Here is a 24,017-nt window from a genome sequence, read left to right as displayed (position 1 = left end):
TACACATACGTATAACATATGCAATATACACACCTAGGTACATATATATCATACATATATACACACATACAAAGATATTTAGGTGTGCATATAGACAGTATACATACATACACATATAATATATGCAATACATACACGTACATACATATAGACACACATATACACCTACATATAAAAGCATATAGCATAAAAATATATGTGTACTGTATATAGAAATTCATCGTATATATACATACATATATCATATATATAAGATATATACACATACATATATACAATGTATACACACACACACACCTATATGTAAATATGCGCATGGACATACACATATAAATTCATACGCAAGTGTGTATATAATAGTATATTCATATATACATATAATACCTAGAAACATATACACATGCAGGTATACAACAGATATACACACCTATATATAAATATACACTGTATACATACATACATACAGTGTACATACACTGTCTATATACACACACCCATAAATCAATATATGGGTGTGTGTATATATACAGCATGTTCACATTTATAATATGTATACTATATATATATATACACATACATACATGTATACAATATATACACACAAATATATAGGCTTGTATGTATACTGTATATAGTACTTACACATATACTACAAACGCACGCACATATAAACATATGTGTATACATATATATAATATGTATACACACATATACAAATTAATAGGCTTGTATATATTCAGTATTTTTACATATATAGTTTTGTTTTAAGGAGTTGACTCATGTGACCGTGAGGCAGGCAAGTCAGGGCAGGACTCTGGGCTGGAGACACAGGGAAGAGCTGATGTGCCAAGGCCATTGGAGGAACAGTTCCCTCTTTCTACGGAACCTCATTTTTCTCTCCAGTCCTTCAACTGATGGACGAGGCCCACCCACGCCACGGCATTGACAATCTCCTTTATGCAAAGTGGTCCAATTTCAGTGTTCATCTCTTCTGAAAAATACCTTCCTGGCCACATCTGGAATAATGTTTGTGGTTGCCGGGGCCCCACGCAGTGCGCACATGAGATTAACCATCCCCGTGGCGATGACACTTTATTTTCTCCCTTGACCATTGTCACTACTATTCCAATTAAAATGGCAGCGCCATGAGGGCAGGGCATTTCCTTTTTTGCCAGTACTGAGCGTCCAGGTCTGGTGCCTAGCATAGGCTAAATACACAGCATTTTTGTGAACAGAAGCCAGGATTCCGGCTGCCATATTTAATGAGGAATTATAGTCTTATTATTGGGGGGGAGGTGTCACGGTACGTCAAGGGCGGGAGTCGAACCCGCCACCCCAGGCCCCGAGGGGTCTCCCCGGGTCTCCACTTCGGGCCGGTGGGTGTGGCCGGGGGCAGCTGAAGACGTGCGTGCGTGCTTGCGTGCGTACGTGCGTGCGTGCGTTCGTACGTGCGTGCGTGCGTGCGAGGGGGCGGGTCCACGGGGCGGGAGGCGCTCGCTGCGAGTGAGTGGTTCAGCTGGCCCCCGGCTCATTGTGCTTGCCTCACGCCGGCCCCAGTTGGCAGCAGCGCTGGAGGCCCCGGGCCTGTGACCACAAAGAGGGAGCCGGGGGCCGGACGGGAGCAGGCCGCCGGCGGCGGCGGCGGCGGCGGCGGCGGCGGCGGCGCGGCGGCGGCGCCGGCTGAGGCCCAGGCCAGGCTCCCTCCCCTCAGCCTCCCGCCCGCCCGCCTGTCCCGCCCCCGCCGGCGGCGCCCCGCCCCTCCCCCAACCGCCAGACTAGCCTGGTGCGGGGGCCGCGCGCGAAAACGTGGGGGAGAAGCTGAGGCTGGAGTCGCCCGTGGTGGCCGAGCCCGCCGTCTACCCATGGCTGCTGCTGGTCTACGTGAGTGCCGCCCGTCCCCTCTTCCTGGACCTCCACCTCTCTTCCCCCAGGGCGCGCGCTGAGCCCACCGAGAAACGGAGCGACTCGAGTCGCCAGACCCTCTTTGGAGCCCCCCTTCCCGCCCTGCCTGCTTCTCCGCGGCCGTTTCCAGCCCCCGTGCGCAGGGTGGGCAGAGGGGAGCCGGGGCCGGCCGGGGGCACAGACTCGGCCGCGGGGACCCCGCGCTTCCGAGGGTCGCCCGAGCCGGTCTGCCGTTGGCCCTGTAGGGCTGGGGACCCCGGTCCCCCCCCACCGGCCTGAACTGCTGGCGGGCTTGCCCTTCCGTACTTTATGATCTGACACGTCGGGTTTCTTTTTCCTGGCCAGCTTTACCATTACCTGCCCAGCTTTCCCAGCATCCCCTGATAATGTGTTAGATATTCAAGTTTTAGGGCCCGGTCCCAGCCCTATGGAATCAGCAACTCTGGTGGGGCTCAGTGATCTCTGTTACAACAGACCCTCCAGATGATTTTTATTCACCTTAAAGTTTGAAAATATCTGCATTGTCAGCTGGCCAAAGCATCCACCAGCAGGTGAAGGGGAGTGGCGCCTGGAAAAGATAGGGACTAGCCAAGGTAAGTACAGTAGCATTTGCCATGGTAGTAATGGAGAATGCCTTTTCTCCACTGGTTGGCACAGACTAGTAGTATCTGGGAGCAGTGGCAGGGTTATTTCGGATGCTTTACATTGCAATGTAGAGTGACCGCTGTCCTGGTTTGCCAGGGACTTCCCCTGTGTGAGCACTTAAAATCTCATCCTGGCAAACCCCTTAGCCTTGGGTTTGAAAAACTTAGGGAATAACATGAAATTTAGGGGAAACATGATCTAGGTTTTGGGCAAGTCACAAGTGCTAATTAAAGCTAAGCAAGTATGGACAACATCTAGCCTCCTTTACCCCTTTGCGGGGAGGTAAATCTTGATTGGGTGAGAGGACTTATTGTTAAGAGATCTTTGTAGAAACATCCCCTTCTGCTTAGTCCGCTGGTTCTCGGTTCTGGCTAGACATTGGCATCGTCTGAGGAGAGTTAAAATGATTGTATTGGTCTAGCATGACCAACCGTCGGTGTGAGGGTTTTTAAAAAGTGCTTCAGAGGATTCTAATGTGCAGCCAAATTTAGGTGCCACTGCTTAAGCTTTTGAACCGCTGCTACGTATTTTCACCTCATCTTGCTGTGAGAATATCCAACTGTAGTTGAGGTTTGTTTTTTTTCTTTTTCTTTTTTTAACTGTCTTATTATAAGATTTACTGTCTTAAATAAGATTGAATGTACAGAAACTCCTGCTAGTCCATCTGGTATAGCTGGATACCCGGAGTAATATCGTTAAGATATGTACCATTTAAGTATTGTGACTGGCCTTTTAAAAATTAACATATGCATTAAATTAGTATTGATAGTATAGATCTCTTTCGAAGTTGTCATGTTGGGGAGCTATACCTCTAATCTGCTGCCATTGCTAAATATCTGGACACCTCTTATTAGGAATTGCTTTAAAAAATCTTTAGGGATTAAAACCAAGATTGCTGTATTATTTGTACTGGGACCACAAAAACCTCACGAAGTTCCCCTGCTGTACCTTCTACCCCCATCTCTAACCCTTGGCAACTTCTAATCTGTTCTCCATCTCCACAGTTTTGTTATTTTAAGAATAATATGTAAACATAATCATGAATTACTTAATCTTCGGAGATTGGCTTTTAAAAAATTTTCCCTCGGCATCATTCCCTTGAAGTTCATTTCAATTTTTGCATATATTAATAATTTGTTCCTTGTTGTTGCTCGGTAGTATTCTATCATAAGATTTTATCACAATTTGTTTCAACATTCACCCATTGAAAGACATTTGGGTAGTTGCCAGTTTTCGGCTATTAGAAATAAAACTGCTATGAACATTTATGTGTAAGTTTCTGTGGGAACTTCATTAAGTTTTTGTTTCTTTTGGATAAATGCTCAAGAGTACAATTACTGCATTGTAGGGTGAATCTACTTTTAGGATTAAAAGAGACTGTCAAGCTGTTTCTCAGAGTGGCTAAACCATTTTATTTTCCCACCAGTGATGTGATATAATTTTTCTACGTACTCGCTAGCATTTGATGTTGTCACTATACTTTAATTTTAGTTATTCTCTGATATCTCATTATGGTCTTAATTTGCATTTCCCTGACGGCTAACGATGTTGAACATCTTTTCATGTGCTTCTTTGCCATGTGTATATTCTCTTCCATGAAATGTCTGTTCCTGTCTTCTGACTATTTTCTAGTTGGATTTTTTTAAGTTGTTTGGAGAGTTCTTTGTATATTATAGATACAAGTCATTTGTCTCCTATGGGGTTTTCAAATATGTTTTCCCACTGTGTAATTTGAGTTTTCATCCACTTAAAAGGATCTTCTATGAAGCATTTTTAACTTATTTTGATGAGATCCAATTTATCAGTTTTTGCTTTTATTGATCATACTTTCGGTGTCAAGTCTAAGAATTATTCACCTAGTTCTAGATGCCAAAGATTTTCTCCTATTTTTTTTTTCTAAAACTGTCCTGCTTTTACATTTAAGATTATGATCCACTTTGATTTAATTTTTGTGTAAGATGTGTAAGGTTTAGGTTAAGGTTCATTGTTTGTTTGTTTGTTTTTGTCGAGGGATGTCCAACTGTTTCAGTACCATTTTTTGAAAAGTCTATTCTTCCCTGATAGCTTTTGCACTGCTGTCAAAACCAAGTTAAATGTATTTGTGTCGGTCTATTTCTGGGTTCTCTGTTCCATTCCATTGATCTGTGTATCTACCCTCCATCATTATGGCGAAATCTTGAAATTGGGTAGATTAATTCCTCCCATTTTAATCTTCCTTTACAAATTGTTTTAGCTATTCTTCAGCCTCTTCCTACCATATAAATCTTAGAATAAGCTTGTCTATATCCACAAAAACCTTGAGGGCATTTTAAGAGTAATTGTGTTAAGCCTGTTAACTTGGGGAGAATTGACATCTTTATTATGTTGTGTTTTCTAATCCATGAACAAGGTATGTCTCCCTATTTGTTTGGGACTTTTAAAATTTTCTTCATCAGCATTTTGTAATTTTCAGTATAGAGGTCCTATAAATGTCTTATTGGGCTTCTATTTAAGTATTTATTTAGGTCAGTTGTAAATGGCATCACATATTTTTATTTAAGCTTCTACACATTTGTTATTAATATGTAATTTGATAAAATTGTGTGGATCTTGTACTCTAAAACATTTACAAACGAATATTATTTCTCAAGCTTTTTGTGGATTCCTTGGTATTTTCTCCATTTAGATTATCATCTCATCTTCAGATATAGACAGTTTTAGTTTTCCTTATTCAATATAATAGGATATATTACTATTCAACATTCAGTAGGATATATTCCTTCCTATTCAACATAGTAGGAATAGTTCTTTCATCTTTTAAATAAACTTTTTAAAAATTTAACTGTTAAATTTATCTATTTATTTATTTTTGCTTTATTTTCTTACTAGAACCTCCAGTAATATATTTAATAAAAGTGGTGAGAGCAGATATCGGTGCCTTGTTTCTGATCTTACAGAGAAAGCGTTCAGTCTTTCACAGTTAAATATAATGTCGGTATAGGTTGTTTGTAGATCATCTTTATGAGTTTCAGTATGTTCCTTTTCTATTCCTAGTTTGCTTGGAGTTTTTTTTCTTCTTTTTTTAAAATCATGAATGGGATTGGATTTTATCAAATGCTTTCTCTGCATTAATGATTAGGATCACATGACTTTTCCCCCTTAATCTGTTGGATATGGTAGATTACATTGTTTGATTTTCAAATATTTAACCAACTTTGCATAACTGGAATAAATACCGCTTGGTCATGGTATATTATTCTTTTTATATATTTCTGGATTTAATTTGCTAATATTTGGCTGAGGATTTTTACAGCCAATTTCATAAAAAATACTGGGCTGTAGTTTTCTTCTTTCTATACTGTCCCAGTCTGGTTTTGGTATCAAGGTAATACTGGCTTCATAAAATTAATTAGGAACTGTTCCCTCTACTTCCGTTTCTTATCAAGTCATGTAAAATTGGTGTTAATGCTTTAAGTCTTGGGTAAAAGTGAAACATCTAAGCCTGAATATTTCTTTTGGGAGTTTTTAAATGAAAAATCAGTGTTTCTCATAGTTACAGGAAAATTGAGATTGTCTCTTTCATCTTGGCTGAGTTTTGGTAATTTTGGGTGTAGACGCATTGGTCCATTTCATCCACAGTTTTGAATTTATAGTGTAGACTTGTTCATAATAACGTGTCCCTTATTAACCTGCAGGATATGTCATGGTATCCCTGGTTGCATTTCTGATATCTGTGATTTGTGCCATCTCTCTTTTTATCTTTATCAGTCTTGCTACATCTTTCTTGATTAGATTGTTTATTTTGAAGAACCAGCCTTTTGTTTCATTGATTTCCTCCCCCCCCCCCATTTTCCTGTTTTTAGTTTCATGGATTTTTGTTTCATCTTTATTATTTCCTTCTTTCTGCTTGTTTAGTGTTTTTCCCTCTTCCGTTTTTACTATTTTAATATAGAAAATTAGACTATTTCTTTGAAATATTTTCTTTCCCAATTTAGTGCTATAAACTTGCCTTTCAGCATTGCTTTCACTTCATTCCACAAACGTTGATCTGTTATATCTCCATTTTCTTTTATTCTATGCATTTAAAATTTTTTCCTTGACTTTTTACCCATGAGTTATTTGGAATTGTGATGTTTAGTTTTCATGTGATTGAAGATTTTCCTGTTGTCTTTCAGTTATTGATTTCTAGTCTGGTTCCATTATGGCTAGAGAACATACTCTCTCTGATTTTAATTCTTTTAAATCTGCTAATGTTTTTTTATCACCCAGTGTATGGTATATGAGTGAATGTTCCATGGACACTTGAATATGTATTCTGCTTTTATTGAGTGTGTTCTTTAAATGTCAGTTATATCCTGTTGATTGATGATGTTTTCAGTTCTTCCATACCCTTGCTGATTTTTCTCTCTGGGAGTTCTATAAATTGCTGTGTTGAAGTCTCAAATAATAATTGTGGATTTGAAATTTTCTCCTTTTACCTTTTTCAGTGTTTGCTTCATGTGTTTTGAAGTTCTGTTGTTTGGTGCACACGCATTTAGTATCACTAGGTCATCTAGGTGGATTATTCCTGTTATCTTTATGTAATGACCCTCTTTGCCCCTAATAATTTCCTTTGCTCTGAAATCTACTTTATCTGATATTAATATAGCCATTTCTGCTTTTTCTGATGAATGTTCACATGATATACCTTTTTCATCCTTTTACTCTGAACTACCAATATCATGATGTTTAAAGTAAGCTTCTTATAGACAGTATATAGTTGGATCATGCTTGTGATTTTTTCATCTACTCTTCCAATGTCTGTCTTTGACTTGGCTATTTAGATCATTTACAGTTAATGTAACGATTGCTATGTTAAAGATGAGGTCTAGCATTTTATTTTTTTTATGTTTATTTTTTATTTTATTTTTTTCACACACACACACACTGTATTTTATTTTTACAAGAGATAAATAGACTGACAACAAGCATTCTACATGGATGACCACAACAAAAGCAACAATGATTGCAATTACCAAACATGAAACACACTCATGCTATGTCATAATATTGACATTCAGTCCAGTAATCCTCCACTGTAACAGCTCCTTTACTTTGCAGTGAAAATTGATTTGTATATTCTTTGCCTCTGAGTCCTTGTGAGATTTTTTTTTAATTCAGACGGAAAGTCACAAAAATTATACTCATCCTCATCAGTTCACTCAGTCCCATGTAATTAAATTTTTTTTCATCTTGATCTTTTGTTAGCACTTTTATGAGTTCATCAGTTTTTCATTAGAGTTCTGAAAATGCTTATTCATTCAGTTCAGTAGTACAGTCAGTTACCAGAAACCTGTACTTGTCAGAGTCTTTTCCATGAATTTCTTGAAGATGAAACCCTTTTATAGGAACATATTTGCCAAAGCATCAGAGTACACCCAGAACTGTCTGTAAATGAGAAAAGACTTAAAAATGACCACAGTTAAAGATTTGATGAAAGTTCATAATAATGCAGTTGACAAGAAAATTAGTTATTTCTGAGATATACATTTTAAAGTAATAACTAGGATTATTACTTATAACATTATACCAGAACATATAAGATTTTTAGAAATTTCATGTAATGTCTGAAACATTTATATTAACATATTTCCATACATATTTCAATACAAATACAAATATAAGATTTTTAGAAATTTCATGTAATGTCTGAAACATTTATATTAACATATTTCCATACAAATAACCCAATGAAAGTTTAGTATTAGTTGTTTTGTTTGTTTGTTTTTTTATACTGCAGGTTCTTATTAGGCATCAATTTTATACACATCAGTGTATACATGTCAATCCCAATCGCCCAATTCAGCACACCACCATCCCCACCCCACCGCAGTTTACCATTTTATTTTTTGTTTTGTCTTTTACCTCAGTTTCTCAATCCTGTGTTTCTCTTATTTTGCCTTCTTGTGGGTTACTTAAACATTTTTTAATAAGTCCATTTTAATCTAATTTATTTATAATCGTTTGTGGATACTGTTTGTATAGTTTTCTTAGTGGTTGCTTTTGGCATTACACTATACATATGTAACTTATCATAGCCTACTGGAATCAGTGGTTTATTACTTCAAGTGAAGTTTCAAAATTTTACTTCCATTTAGGTCTCTTAATAGTCCCCAGTTTTAAAGTATGATTTTCTGTAGTATTTCCTTTATATACATTGAGAACCACATCAGATGGTGTCATAATTTTTGCTTTGACCATCAGAGGGAATTTAAGAAACTCATGAGGCTAATGATAGTCTCTTATATTTATCCCACTTGTTTTCACCCATTCCATTGTTCCCCTTTTCTTTCTGAAGTTGCCAGTCTTCTGTTATTTTTTTTAATGTTTGCATAACAGTAGGTGATATCTGGGCTTTCCAGTGCCATTGGATATGAGTTTCAGGAAACACTGAGCCTGGCTCACTTAATGCTACTGAGTTGGAGGGTTTGTATACGTTGGGCCTGTTGGCACAGCAGATGCTAGCAGATTAGACTAATGCTGATGGGACTAGTGCCACAGGAGGATGCATTCCCATTCAGGCTATGCTGCTGCTACAGTAGATCAAATCCCCCTCTACCCCAAGTGTGGGACAGTGACCTGCTGCTGTCACTGCTTCTTTATTAGGCTGCTTTCGCCTCAGGTGTGTGGTGGGATCCCTTGGAAGCTGCTGCTGCTGTCAATCACAGGGTTAAATTCATTTTAGAAATACTTAAATATAAATATATAGCCTGGCTCTTGTAGGACCTCTGTATTTGTTTTTTTATTGCTTTCATACGAATTACCACAAATTGAGTGACTCAAAACATCGTAAATTTATTACCTTACAAGTCTGACATTGGTCTCAATTGAGTAAAGTAAAAGTGTTGGCAGGATCGACAGATGAATGGATAAAGCTGTGGCACATATATACAATGGAATATTACTCAGCCATAAAAAGAAATGAAATTGAGTTATTTGTAGTGAGGGGGATTGACCTAGAGACTGTCATACAGAGTGAAGTAAGTCAGAAAGAGAAAAACAAATACCGTATGCTAACACATATATATGGAATCTAAAAAAAAAAGAAAAAAATGGTTATGAAGAACCTAGGGGCAGGACAGGAATAAAGACTCAGCCATAGAGAATGGACTTGAGGACACAGGGAGGGGGAAGGGTAATCTGGGATGAAGTGAGAGAGTGGCATGGACATATATATACTACCAAATGTAAAATAAATAGCTAGTGGGAAGCAGCCACAAAGCACAGGGAGTGGAATCCTGCAGTGTTTGCTGATGGGTCATTTTGGAAGAGCTGACTTTCAGTCTGAAGCTCTGCCTGTTTGCATCTGAAGAATCTGCATTTAAGGAGAGGGTGTATGAGGAAGGGGGTGTATGAGGGACAAAGGTGTCCTGGGTGCAGATGAGCCAGGACCTGACCAGCTGCCTTTTGGGTCCTCTGGTCCCATCTCTTGGTCTGTGCCTCATCTGCATCATCACTGTCCCCGCTGGCACCCCTGGGGTGTTGTTGTCTGAGTGAGATTTCCCTGGTGCCCCTGCTCTCCTCCCCTCCTCCTGCTGGTTGGGGAGGGAACTGCTTGTTGTGTGGTCTGTACTCCTGAGGCACGAAGGACCCTGTAGCATGGACCTGCAGAGTGTGGGATGTGGTCCCAAGAGCATGGGGCCCACATAGGACACAACATCGGGGCATGACCAGTATTAGGGCTGCCTCATCACTGACAGGGAATGTTGTCCAGATCGTGCTCGGGAGGGTGTGGTGGGTGGCCTGGGACCCTAGAGGCCCCATTCCTATCCTGGAGCTTGGAGAGTGCATCCCCATGGGCTCCAGATTCACCCCATATCTCAGCCATATCCCTCTGTCCTGTCTTTGAACTCAGGAAAACGAGTTCTCTTGTCCACAACATAGGCCTGGTCCTGTTGGTATTAGGATTCTTTAAGTTAGGCATCCTGGGATAGCTCTTTTTAGGCCTGAGAAGGAACAACTCAGGAGTGTACAACAATTTCAGATGAAACTAATATTCAATGACTATCTCTAACTACTCGGTTGTTGACTTCTATTAGTCATTATTCTCCTGGTTTTAGCTCTGATGTGGGGATTACAGAGGAGTCAACATTTAAATCTTCATAATCTGTGTATTTGTAGCTTCAGTATCATTACTGACCCATAGTTTTTTATGGTTTGGGAAGAGTTATTGATTTCATGTGTCATGTAAAGGATTCACAATGATGATAGGGCAATTAAGATTACAATAATGGCTAGTAAATTGTTCACATTTTCTCTACCTGTGCATCTATTGTATGCAAGTGAGTTAGTTTAGATGTCAATATTAGTGAAATGATATAGAGGACTAGAGAACTTATTTTAAAAATCACTATTAATGTGTGATGATGAAAATGTAAAAGTTCTTCCATAATCGGTGATGTTGTATCTTGAGAGCCTAGATGAAAGTGATATGCCTTAGTAATATACAGGATTTTAGCCTATGATTTAACTTTGACAAAGCTACATCACTTTTTACTTTTATCTCATTTATTGAGAAAGACATAATTGTTATGGTGTTGGCTTGAAACTGGTTGAAAAGGACTTGAGTCCTTCCTTATTTCACATTTACATAGGTAGGATCTTGAAACATAGGATATGGTGGAGGGCATTCGTGTAACCATTCTAGGTTAGGAGTAGCAATTTCCACTGCTAAGACTTCTTGTTTAGATGCAAATGCTTTTCAAAGTATGAAGATTATTAGCATTACTGCTGCTACGGAGATGAATGAGCCTAAAGATAAAATATTTCATGTTGTGTGTGCCTCAGGGTACTCAGACTAACGTAGTGACATCCCTGAGAGGCCAAGAAAGTGCTGCAGGAAGTCATATTTACTACTACAAATATACTTGTGAAGTGAATTTTTGCTCATGCTGAGTTAACTGTATAACCTGAGAATAGTGGGAATCAGTGTAGGAAGCCTCCTATAATAGTGAAGACTGCTCCCATGGACATTAGGTCACGGAAGTGTGCTACTACATAGTATGTATCCTGGAGGACAATGTCTGGGGATGAGTTGGCTAAGATGATTCCTGTCAAACCACCTACTGTAAAAAGAAAAACTAAAGCCTAAAACTCATAGTATAGTGGGAGGTCATATAATATTACCTCCGTGAACAGTTGCTAACCAGGGACTTCCCTGGTGACGCAGTGGTTATGAATTCGCCTGCCAATGCAGGGGACATGGGTTCGAGCCCTCGTCTGGGAAGATTCCGCATGGCGCGGAGCAAAAAGCCCATGCACCACAACTACTGAGCTGCCCTCTAGAGCCTGCAAGCCACAACTACTGAAGCCCACGCGCCTAGAGGCCGTGCTCTGCAACAAGAGAAGCCACTGCAATGAAAAGGCCGTGCACCGCAACCAGAGAAAGCCCACGTGCAGCAACCAAGACCCAACGCAGCCAAAAAAAAAAAGAAACGAGAAAGAAAACTTAAATAAAGAGTTGCTAATCAGCTAGATACTTTTACTCCTGTAGGGATAGAAGTAATTACGGTAGCTGATGCAAAGTATGCTCCTGAGTCGACAGCTATCCCTATGGTAAACATATGATGGGCCCACAAGAGAAATCCTAAAAAGCCAGTGGACGTTGACTCATACTAGTCCCAAATAGCTGAAAGGCACTTTTTGTCCTAAATAGTATGTAATGATATGTGAGATTATAACAAAGCCTGGTAGGCCATGAATACAGACTTCAGGGTGACCAAAGAGTCAGAATAGGTGTTGGTATAGGATTCAGTCTCCTCCTGCAGGGTCAAAGAAAGTAGTGTTTAGATTTCTGTCTCTTAACAATATGGCAATTCTGGCTGCTCAGACTGAGAGTGGTAATTATAGTAATATGGCTATAGTTGGGAAAGATTAAACAAATACTGGTGTTTGGTATTGGGATATGACTGATAGTTTTGTATTAAAGACTATAGTAATAAAAGTAATAGCACCAAGAATTGAAGAGACACCTGCTAAATGTAAGGAGAAAATGGTTAGATCGACAGAGGCTCCTTCATGGGCCAGATTGCAGGCTAGAGCTGAATATAGGGTTCCACTTGTACCAGAACCAGCTTCTACTATTGGTGATATGAGTAAGAGTAAGAATGATGGGGGAAGTAGTCAAAAGTTTATATGATGTACTGGGGGAAATGCTACCTCAGGTGCCCCAGTTATTAGTGGCCCAAGTCAGTTTTCAAATCCTGAAATCATAATGGGTACAACTATAAAGAAAATTATTACAAGTGCAGGGACTGTTATGACTACCTTACAGATTTGGGCATCTCCAAGTAGCGCTCCAGGTTAGCATAGGTCAGCCAGGATTAATATACTTAAGGCGCTGCCTGCTACTCCAGCTCAAGCACCAAATAGTAAAGATAAAATGCCGATATCTTTGTGATTTGTTGAAAATAATCAGCAGTGTATGAACAGAGGTAAAATGACTGAGCTAGCATTCGACTGTAAATCTAAAGACAGAGATTGAGCCCTCTTTCTGGCAAACCCTGTGGTGAATCAACAGATTGAATTGTAACTTGAGAGAAGCAGCTTCAATTCTGCCGGTGATTTTCCTGCCTTTTTTTTTCTTCTTTTTTCTTTCTCAAAGGGAGGAGAAGTAGATTGAAGCCAGTTGACTAGAGGATTTGCCTGTTAACTAAAATTTCCTGGGGTTAAAACTCATCAATCTCGTAAGGATTTGGCTTAATTACAGTGTTTGCTTTGCATTCAATTGATATAGGAGAAAGTCCTGCAGTCCTTATTTTTAGAAATTAAGTAAATTGTACTTGTTTAGGGTTTTGAAAGCTCTTGGTCTAAGCTAACCTAAATTCCTATTCCAGCACTGATAGGATGGGTGTTATGGGTAGTAATCGTGTGGCTATTATGATGAGTAATGATAGGAAAGTTATTTGTTTTGTATGTTCAAATTGTTGTACTTTTGTGTTGTTTAATGAAGGGAATATAGTTAGTGATGTGGGTTATGTTAGCTGCAAGTAGAAGTATATGCTGAGGACTGCTGTGATGGCTATTAGTGTTGGTAGAATGATGTTATCATTTTTGTTATCGCTTGGATAATTATTCATTTGGGTCAAAACCCTGATAATGGTGGGCGACCTCCTAATGACACTATAATGCTGAGGATAAGGATCCTGATGGGAGGTGTTTTATCTCATGTGTGTGATAATGATACCCTTGTAGTACATGATCTGGGTATAAATAGGAAGAAGATAGTGTTGTTATGATATAAATTAGTATGTTTAGGATTGTTATACTTGGAATATACATTATAATAGCTGTTATTCATCCTATATGGGCAACTGATGAGGAGGCTGTAATTTTTTCCAGGTGAGTATGGCTAAGTCTGCCTCAGCGTCCAACTATGATTTATAATATCACTATGATTAACAGTATGTTTAGGTTGATGGATGGTGACATGTGGTATAAAACTGATAGGGGTGCAATTTTGTCATGTTGATAGCATCAGGCCTGCTGTTCATGGAATGCCTTGAGTTACTTCGGGCACTCAGAAGTGAAATGGGGAATGTCCTACTTTTGTGACAAGGACGATTGTCATGATAGTGGATGCTGCTGGATTAAAGATTTTTGTAATCCATTGTGTTCTTTGACCAGAGTATATTAGATTAATGATAATAGCCATTATAAGTAGTATTGATGTGGTGGATTGTTTTAGAAAATATTTGTTGGATGCTTCTGTAGCTTATGGGTTCATGTTTTTTATTAGAATGGGGATACCATTAACCAGTGTGAGCTTGTTACTACAATTATATTTCCTGAAATAATGGTCAGTAGAATGATAGTAAAAAACAATGAGAGTTTATTAGTACAGGAAGGATATACAACAATATTTTGGGGGTATGGGCCTTGAAGCTTTCTTAGAGAACCTTACTATATAGCATTGTGGTGTAATGTGGTAGCATGGAGAATGTAAAATTCTTAGAAATAAGTTCAATTCCAGGAATAAGCGCATTTAAACCTCTATCATTTACTTTATCAAAGTAACTCTTTAGTCAAACATATTTCTTAAGTTTGCTGTGGGTTGCCTGGTATGATGACAGGTAGTGAAAACTCTCATATACATAGGGCTAATGTTAGTAGTAAAAAGATTTTTTATAAGAGATGTATACGTTGATCATATCAAAATTGTGGGTAGGATGCTCGAATTCATCGAAAGGAGATTGTTAGATGTGTTTTAATGATGACTTGGGCTGTATATAATTCTGGCACGTAGGGATTGTCGAATGCTCCTAAAAATAGAATGTTGTGGAAATGTTTATTATAAGGAAATTGACATATTCTCTAGGAAGGACGGGGTGAATGGGCCTGCTACATTTTCTACATTGAAGACATAGACAGGTTTTGATTCTACTTCTGTTAAATCAAGTGGGGCTTCATTGGATTTCTGCTACTGCGGAGATAATCAAATTCTGGGTAGGGGTCAGGAGAAAATTAGTCATAGGTGTTCTTGTGTAATAATTACTGTTGAAAGTGTAAATGATCCATTTAGCATTAGGACTGAGAATAGAATAACTGCCAGCAAGACTTCATATGAGATTGTCTGTGCTACTGTCCGTAGAGCTCCAGTGAGTGAGTATTTTGAATCTGAAGCTCAACCAGATCAGAGGATGGAATAAATGGCTAGGCTTGATATGGCTAATATAAATAGTATGCCTACATTTATATCAATTAGTGGATAAGATATGGGAAGAGGAATTCATGTTGTGAGAGCCAGGGTTAAGGCTAGCATTGGGGCAATAATATATAAATTGATGATGTTGATGGTCATGGTGGTTCTTTAATAAATAATTTGAATGTCTCAGTAATGGGTTGTAATAATCCATAGGGGCTGATGACTTTTGGCCCTTTCTGGATTTGTATATAGCCTAGGATTCTCCATTTAGTTAATATGAGGAATGCTATGGTGAATTAAATTGGGTACTTTGTGAAAGAATGTTGATTATAAATATATTCTTAGGAAGAGAACTTGAACCACTGCAGATAAATGTTTCAGTTTTACCTAATTACCGGGCTCTGCCACCGTAACAAACCCTGTTCTACAGTAGGGTATGTATAAATTAACTGAATGTAGATTATATCATCATTTAGTTTGAAGACATTTTGTAAAGTAAGCCGTATTGCTCTTGTCCTTTCATACTGGAAGAAATCTGCAATAGACAGAAACCAACCAGGATGACTCCAGTCTGAACTCAGATCACGTGAGACTTTAATCGTTGAACAAACAGACAATTAATAGCAGTTATACCATTGAAATGTCGTGATCCAGCATCAAGGTCATAAAACATATTGCTGATATGAACTCCAGAATACAATTACTCTGTTATCCCTAGTAAAACTTGTTCCGTTGATCAGTGGTTTAGAAGAACAGGTGATAAAGCATTTTGACTAGCTGGTCTAGATTTTAATCACTCAGAGGCAGTTTTATTCTCCAAAAAATAAATGGCGCACGGGCTCAAGGCACACCGGCTTCAGTACTTGTGGCACGCAGGCTCAGTAGTTGTGGCCCACTGGCTTAGTTGCTCCGTGGCACGTGGGAAATTCCCAGACCGGGGATCGAACAGGGTCCCCTGCATTGGCAGGCGAAATCCTAACCACTGCATCACCAGGGAAGTCCCAGAATCGCAGTCTCCCTTTTAATATACCTTAAGCCCAAAGAATCCATGGAAAATTGTTACAGAAAATAAGACAAAAAAATATTGTAAGGACTATAACAGAAGCATATAATACACAGTTCATATAGACACATCCCAAGCAGTTACAAAGTATATTAAAAGGGAGGCTGCGATTTTAAAAGAATAAGATAAATTATACCCACAAACTCCCAGTCTTTCCTGAAACATTGCAATCTGAAACCCTATTGTAGGAAGCAGAAGATTCCAGGAGACATTCTACAAATGAAGGACTCTAAACCCTGTGGTTGGAAAAGGAATTCTGGAAGGAAGGTATCCTCACCCAAGGAGAGCAGGTTCCTATACTTCTCTAACATCACACCCCTGTAGAATTCCCATTGATCTTGGTCCAGGCATTGTCACTCCTCTTGAGAGAAATCTATGGCCACATCCTGGAATGGCAGCAGTCCCTGAAATTAAAAGTACACATGCCATGTGGCCATGGGAAGAGTTCATAATGTGACCCAAGAAGAAAACAGCAAGTTAAGAGAACTGGTTTTAATTATAGAAGACTGTCTTCAATTATCCACTAATATATATATATTTACAAAGTAACTTTCTCTACCTTATTTGTAACTACAAGAAAAGAGTATGGCATGTGATCCACAAAACCAGTGTAGAGACTATACTTATCTGGAAAAGAAATGATAGAATGATGGTTTCAACACAGGCATATGCATTTTTGAGTGTTTTATTTATATCAAACTGGATAAAATGTGTGTATTTCTCAGACAGAAAAGACATGTCGAGGTAGAAATGTACCTTTCAACTATTCATGGGTACACAAGTACACTGGGGAGATTTTAAAAGTGCAGATCGTGATTCAGTAGGTCTGGTGGGCCTGAGTTCTGTTTTTTCCTCAAGCTCATTTTTAACTAGTGATGCCACAGTCTCTGATTCATTAACCACAGTTGGGAATAGCAGAGACATAATTAGAAAGGTAAAAATTCATATTTAACTTTGAACTTAAAGTGTTTTATGGATTTTACACCTTTAATAGAATAGTAAGCACAGCAGCAACAATCATTTGTGAATATTTACTATAGACTGTGTATCTTTCTTTCTTGTGTAGGATTCCAGGAAAAAGGCCTGGGCTGCGGCCACAGTGGGCCGGCCCCCCAGGCCGGGCCGCCCCTCCAGGACCCCCAGAAGGGCTCCTGGAGGCTCCAGGCGGCTTCTCCCCCGGCGCCACCCTCCCTCCCGGAAGGCCTGGGGGCAGAGCGGTCCCACCTCCTCGCCCAGAACGGATCCCGCGTTTCCGCAGAGCTGGAACTCCCGGCTCAGGGTCTCTTCCCTCCGCCGTCACTGAAGTGCCCCGGAGCCCGAAGGGAGGGCGGCCTCACTGAGGCTGCCGGCTCTGGAGGGGCCCCGGCGGCCAAAGCCGCGACAGTCCTGGGGATCGCGGGCCGGGTAAGTGGACGCCAACCCTCCTCCTGGTCTGGTGCCCGGGCGTCAGTGCAAGACCAGCTTCTGAGGGGCAGGGGTTCGCTGCCACCCGCCGCTGCTGTGCAGAAAGAGCGGCCCCCAGCGTTCTGGTCCCGGGGAACTTCGGTCCCTCCTCTCGCCCCTGCCCTCGGCCTGGCTCGCGGGGCCTGGTGGGCGTGGGGAGTGGGTCGGCCTGAGCGTCCTGAGGGGAAACGGGGAAAGGGAGGCGCAGGGTCCGGTGGGAGCGTCAGCGCCCCTCCTCCTGACTGCGGGGAAAGCAGCTGAAAACGCATCCCCAGGCTCGGAGGTCCCTTGTTCAGCCGAGTCTCTCTGCGCTCCTTCCTCCCTGAGCTAAAGTACTGGGGGGAGGGGACAGGGGAGGGGAATGGCGCAGGTAATGGGGAACATCAAAAGGTGATTGTTAACTAAGGAAAACCAGCTCTCCCAAGGTGAGGAATGTAGCGCTTTTCTTTGTATGGGAAGATGCAAGCGTCTGGGCTCACTGAAATCATTCCTTTGATATGCACCTCAGCTCGCTGGGGCCAGCATTCTGTATTTGCATATCCTGAGTTCCTCAGGGCCTGCTGGCTCACACTGGAGGGCTGCAAGTGCTGATGTCTGTGACATCCTTTTTTTACTGATATGGCAAGAAATATTCCATTTCTTACAGGCTTGAGGGGCAGAGAGTGAAAAAGAGTAGGAGAATCTCACTCAGCATGTAATTTGGCATATATATATATATATATATATATATATATATATATATATATATATATATATATATAATATTTATATTTAACTGTGCTAATAGAGACTCTCAATTCCAATCAATTTGTACTACTGCCCTCTATGTATTAATTTCATCAGTATCATATAAAAAATGCCTATAAAGTTGACATAATCCATTTAAACAGGATAATTATTTTTAAAGGAAACATAATAGAAATATAACAACAAAACCCTTACCACCAAAGGCTGTGTGTGGAACAACCTAAATATATGTTCCATTGTTAAAATATTGAAAGATGTATTCAGTAGAAATATCAACAAAATGAAAAATAATAAGGGCAGCGGAATGCTGAAATATTGTATCTTTATCATTAAAGTGGCAGAAAATCATTTATTAGTAGGCAGTGAGGGCAGAGGATGCCTGATTTTTATATCTTTTTCATATTTGTGCAGTTGTTTCAGCAAGTAACTTAAAGAAAAGATGGAAAAACAAGGAGGTTTGTGCCTGAGATCATGTTGATGTGAAACCAGGGATGGCCACCTTGTGCCAGGTGCGTGAAGTTTACCTGGCCAGGTAGACCGCAGAGCTCCTGAGAAGCCAGGGTTGGAATTCTTCTGCTGGTTGCCCCTTAGCTTCTGTGACTTGATTGATTTTGAGTCATGTTGGGGGATAGACCTGATCACAGGAAATGGGTGGAAATAGAGTGATTTGGGGAGCAGCTAACGACATTCATCACAGCTCATGGCCTGATTGAATTTTAAAAAACAGGAAAACAAATGCTTCTTATGGAATCAGAGAATGTGAGGGGTGGACAATCCCAGAAAATGAGAAACACCCATCCCATTTTCCAGATGAGAAAACAGAGGCCCAGCAAGGTGAAATCCCTCACCCAAGTTGCACCTCTCTCTCCTCCCCACTACATGGTTCATGAAAGTAGGACTCTTCCTGTCTTGATCACTGCTGAACTCCAAACAGGGCCAGGCATCTAGCAGCTGCTTCAAAAATTTTGGTTGGGCTTCCCTGGTGGTGCGGTGGTTGAGAATCTGCCTGCCAATGCAGGGGACGCGGGTTCGAGCCCTGGTCTGGGAAGATCCCACATGCCGCAGAGCAACTCGGCCTGTGAGCCACAATTACTGAGCCTGCGTGTCTGGAGCCTGTGCTTGGCAACGAGAGGCCACGATAGTGAGAGGCCCGTGCACCGCGATGAAGAGTGGCCCCCGCTTGCCACAACTAGAGAAAGCCCTCGCACAGAAACGAAGACCCAACACAGCCATACATACATACATACATACATAAATAAAAAGAATGTAAGCAGACAAGAATAGCATTAAAAAAAAAATTTGGTTGACTGGATGAACAACGCTATTTCTTTCTTTCTCACTCTTATTCAGGACTGTGCCAAGAACTCCCCAGGTTGCAATGTAATTCGATAAATGTAAATATTAATTGAGTTTTGGTGTGATGAGGGCTTAGGCTTTGAAGGTTACAGATTTGGTTCAGATCCTGGTTCTGCCACTCAATAGCTGTTTGGCTTTGGGAAAATTACTAAACCTCTCTGAGCTTACTTCCTCCTTTGTAAAGTGGGGATAAAACTATCTGAGCCAGCAGAGCACCTGCATCAGGGATGTGCACTAAGTATTGGTCTTTCTCACTCTCCCACTCCTTCCCTCTGTTCTTCCCCAAGAAGATGTATAGAAGGATATAGTAGTTTTAAAAAAAATTAATTTAATTATTTTTGGCTGCGTTTGGTCTTCGTTGCTGCGTGTGGGCTTTCTCTAGTTGCAGGGAGCGGGGGTTATTGTTTGTTGCGGTGCGTGGGCTTCTCATTGCGGTGGATTCTCTTGTTGCGCTTGTTGTGGAGCACCAGCTTTAGGCGCGCAGCCTTCAGTAGTTGTGGCCTCCAGGCTCAGTAGTTGTGGCGCATGGGCTTAGCTGCTCCGCAGCATTTGGGATCTTCCCTGACCAGGACTCGAGCCCAGGTCCCCTGCCTTGGCAGGCAGATTCTTAACCACTGCGCCACCAGGGAAGTCCGATACGGTACTTTTTAAAAAGGGGTTTTAATTTATTTCAGAAAATATACATTTTTCTTGTAGAAAAGTTTATTCCCCTATAGAAACATAAACACGCAAACCACTCCAAATGCTGTATTCTATGGGTTAGATATTATCAGTCACATTTTATAAGTAATTGGGCAAATGCCAAAGCACTAGCTACTGGGGAGTAAGAAGACTCAAATCTGGGGTGCCCCCCACCCCAATTTCAAGAGCATGGTGTGTTTTTCAAATCCATGTTTCATCTGGTCTTTGTTTCTCATCCATATTCTGTGTCTGCCTTTCACCAGAAGGCTCAGATCCTCCGCTTTCACACCCTCCCGGCTGGCTGTGCCCCAGCTCCCGCCCTGGAACCTCTGAATGCCTGGGTGTGCCTGCTCCCCCTGTGCATCACCAGCTTTGCCAGGGAGCTGCTGTATCGTGCACTGCTTGCTGTGCCCAGAGTACCTGGACCCTTCTGGTACATGAAGTACACCCTCATCACCATGTGTGCACGCCCATCCCCTTACCTTATATCCTGCCTCTAAGCCAGGGTTGGGGGTGACTACAGTGTGCATTCAGCTGTGTGTGAGGTGCTGGGATCAAAGTGAAGTTCCCAACTTTTGAAGTTGCTGGCTTGAGGGGCACACAGGGATTTAAAATCAGGTCACCTGACTTAAAGGGGGAACTGATTGATTTAAAGCCAAGGCAGCTGACTTAAAGCCTGCGTCCCTCAGCTGCAGGACGAGACCAGCTTTGGCGGTACACGGGTTCGCTCCAAGGCAGGACTGATTTTCAGGAAGAGCTTCCAGTAGTGCCTTAGTGCAGGGGGACTTGGTCTGTGGTCTTGCCCCTGCCCTCAGAGGGGGGCCACCTGCTCTTCTGGAGAATCAGGGAGGGGGAAGTGCAGAGTCCCAGCTGGAGTTGCGTCACCCTTGTCTGATGGCAAGGAAAGGGGGGCAGGGCTGTGTGGTGTCCTGGGGCTGGACTCACCAGGTCGACTCAGCCTCTCAGCCCCCTAACCTCCCCTCACACACCCCACAAGAGTTTTCAGTAATATGTAATTGCGCCTTAGGTTCTCGGTCTTCAAACTCATACCCAGGCTCCCAGATCCCTTGATTCAGCCTATTCCTCTGTGCTCTTTCTTCTGTTACATACAGTCCGAGAGGGAGGGGCTGGGGGATGGGACTGGAGGGATCCCGGCAGCACTGGCCTCAGCTGACTAAAGAGATCCGGGGCCTGCGCTATCACACATGTGCGAGGACCCTTAAGGCGGAATCGAGGGGGCCAGTTAGAGGCAGTGCTTGCTGCCTCAAGTGAGTATGGATCACCATCGGGTGGGGAGCATGCTGACCCCTGAGAAGTACTGTTAGGAGGATGTGTTCCTCCCTCGGCTTCAAGGACGTGGGTGGGCTTCAGGGCTCCAGTTCCTCTCCAGGCCTCCAGGTCCGACTGCACCACAGCGGGCTTGCAGACCTGTCTTCCTGTCCCAGAACTTGCCAGGCTCCAGGAAGAATCCAGACTGCAGAAATGGTGCCTGAGCACTCCAGCGTAAGAAGTGCTGTCCCTGGGGACCCAACAGTGGAGGGAGGAAGGGTGAAGGGACTGGGGGTTAGGGTAGGGAGGGGTGGCTGCCCTGGGAGACATTGAGAGAAATATCGCCCCCCACACCCCTGCCCCTGCAACTGACGCATTGATGCCATAGGATCTCAGGGCCTTTTAGTCAGAGATGCCTCTGCTTCTTTACTCCTGTGTTCAAAACTATGCAAAACCAACTCTTCATCCTCTTGCTGCCTTGCCAGGACTTTTAAAGCACTGTTCTTTTGAAGCACTCGTTCCCTAAACTGCAGTTTGGAGCTGTCCCAGCTATTTAAAAGTGTTCTCCTTAAACTGAGACTAAATCCTACTCTTTTGGAAAAATGTCCTTAACTTCATTGGAGATCATCTTTTCTGCCCATTCCTTCCTTCTACTGCCCTCTTAAGAACCCCTGTGCTCAAAGAGCTTGGTGATTTATTTTTTGCTTGATGTCTAAAAGAAACCTTCCCCATGCACCCCAAAAAGCTTTCCTGGATCATAGGTGTTTCAAAACCATGACAGTGTTTTGCAGTTAGTATACACTGTGTAGATTGCCTAGCAATCCCTCCAAGAGCCAGAGGTGAGCAACACTTTTGCTTATTTGATGGGATGTCCTTCAAGTTTAGGAAGGTACCATTCTTATGACCCAGGAGATAAGACAGAGCCCTGGATGGCTGTGGCTGTGATTAGATAACTTCTGATGATTTTATTTCCCTTACTGAGCTGCTGCTTCTAGGTCAATTTCATTTCATTACCTGTCCATTTTTAAAGAAAGACTGACAAAGTCACTGGAATAGGTCAGGAGTCTGAGCTCAGGGTTGGTCAAAGGTACTCACAGGGAGGAAGGTGGATAAAAATAGGTGGGTAAATAGGAGGGTTGGCAAGTACAGCCAGGACACCCGTGTTCATCGTGCATACTAATAAAGGCCAGAATCTCCTCATTTATCTCTGGTGGGAAGTTCTGATGGTTTCACAGGATCAAACTCAAATCATATTCAAACTAGGGGATTTCCTTGAGCATAAAAGGAAGTATCCATCCCTAGCAGGAGTCGCTGCAGAGGAATAAAGACGTAGATGTAGAGAATGGACTTAAGGACACAGGGAGGGGTAAGGGTAAGCTGGGATGAAGTGAGGGAGTGGCATGGACATATATACACTACCAAAGGTGAAATAGATAGCTATTGGGAAGCAGCTGCATATAGCACAGGGAGATCAGCTCAGTGCTTTGTGACCACCTAGAGGGGTGGGTTAGGGAAGGTGGGAGGGAGACACAAGAGGGAGAGGATATGGGAATATATGTATACGAATAGTTGATTCACTTTGTTATACAGCAGAAGCTAACACAACAAGGTAAAGTAATTATACTCCAAGAAATATGTTAACAATAGCAACAACAAAAAAACCCAAATCTAAGTCAATCAAGCCAACGGAGACATTGTATGTGTTTACAGTTCAAGAAATCCACAAGAGAATCCTTTATTCTGTAGGCAATGAATGGTCCATTCGAAAAGAAAAAAACTTTCTAAAATGTTGTTTTTCCATTTATTGTTCAGAACATCCTTTTTATACCTCTGCATTTCTTACTATTCAAAGCCAAGTCACGTGAGTTACAGGGAAGCAGCTGATTGATTTAAAGTTGGGTCATGTGATTTAAAATCCAGTGGCAGTTGTTTGATTTAAATCCCAGTTAAATGACATGAGGAAGGGGTGCTAGAAACTGCTTTTTCATCTCTGGCTCAGAATATCATATTTACCTTGGTTCTTCTTATGATTTAGAAAACTTGTGCTGTCTCTCCTTGGAATCATCAGGAGAAAAATACAGTATTTCAGGTTCATTCTTGATACCAACTTCTCACAGTTAAGGTGTATTGACTAAAAGATCTTCCTTCTTCAAGAGATTCCAAACTTCTGTAAGACACTTCATTGTAATTGGAGAAAAAAGAAGAATGAAATCAGGCCAGCAGCTGCAGGAGACCAAGGCAGCCCCCATG

The 24,017-nt window shown here is 41.5% G+C and overlaps 1 protein-coding gene across 1 annotated transcript in view; it reads left to right on the top strand.

The window, feature by feature from the left end:
• The window catches only part of LOC309650422 (uncharacterized protein), a gene marked incomplete at its 5' end in the record, with an annotated part of 40,149 nt that overhangs the window by 2,408 nt on the left and 13,724 nt on the right, over window positions 1-24,017 (top strand). The window contains one exon of the mRNA XM_082478435.1: window positions 1,468-1,881. Coding sequence (XP_082334561.1) covers window positions 1,468-1,881 — 414 coding nt within the window. The remainder of the gene's footprint in view (window positions 1-1,467; window positions 1,882-24,017) is intronic.

The sequence above is a fragment of the Balaenoptera physalus genome (assembly GCF_965194825.1).
Source record: "Balaenoptera physalus genome assembly, contig: SUPER_1_unloc_11, whole genome shotgun sequence".
Taxonomy (NCBI): Eukaryota; Metazoa; Chordata; class Mammalia; order Artiodactyla; family Balaenopteridae; genus Balaenoptera; species Balaenoptera physalus.
The sequence above is the reverse complement of the archived record's forward strand: the minus strand, read 5'-3'. Positions and strand labels throughout refer to the sequence as shown.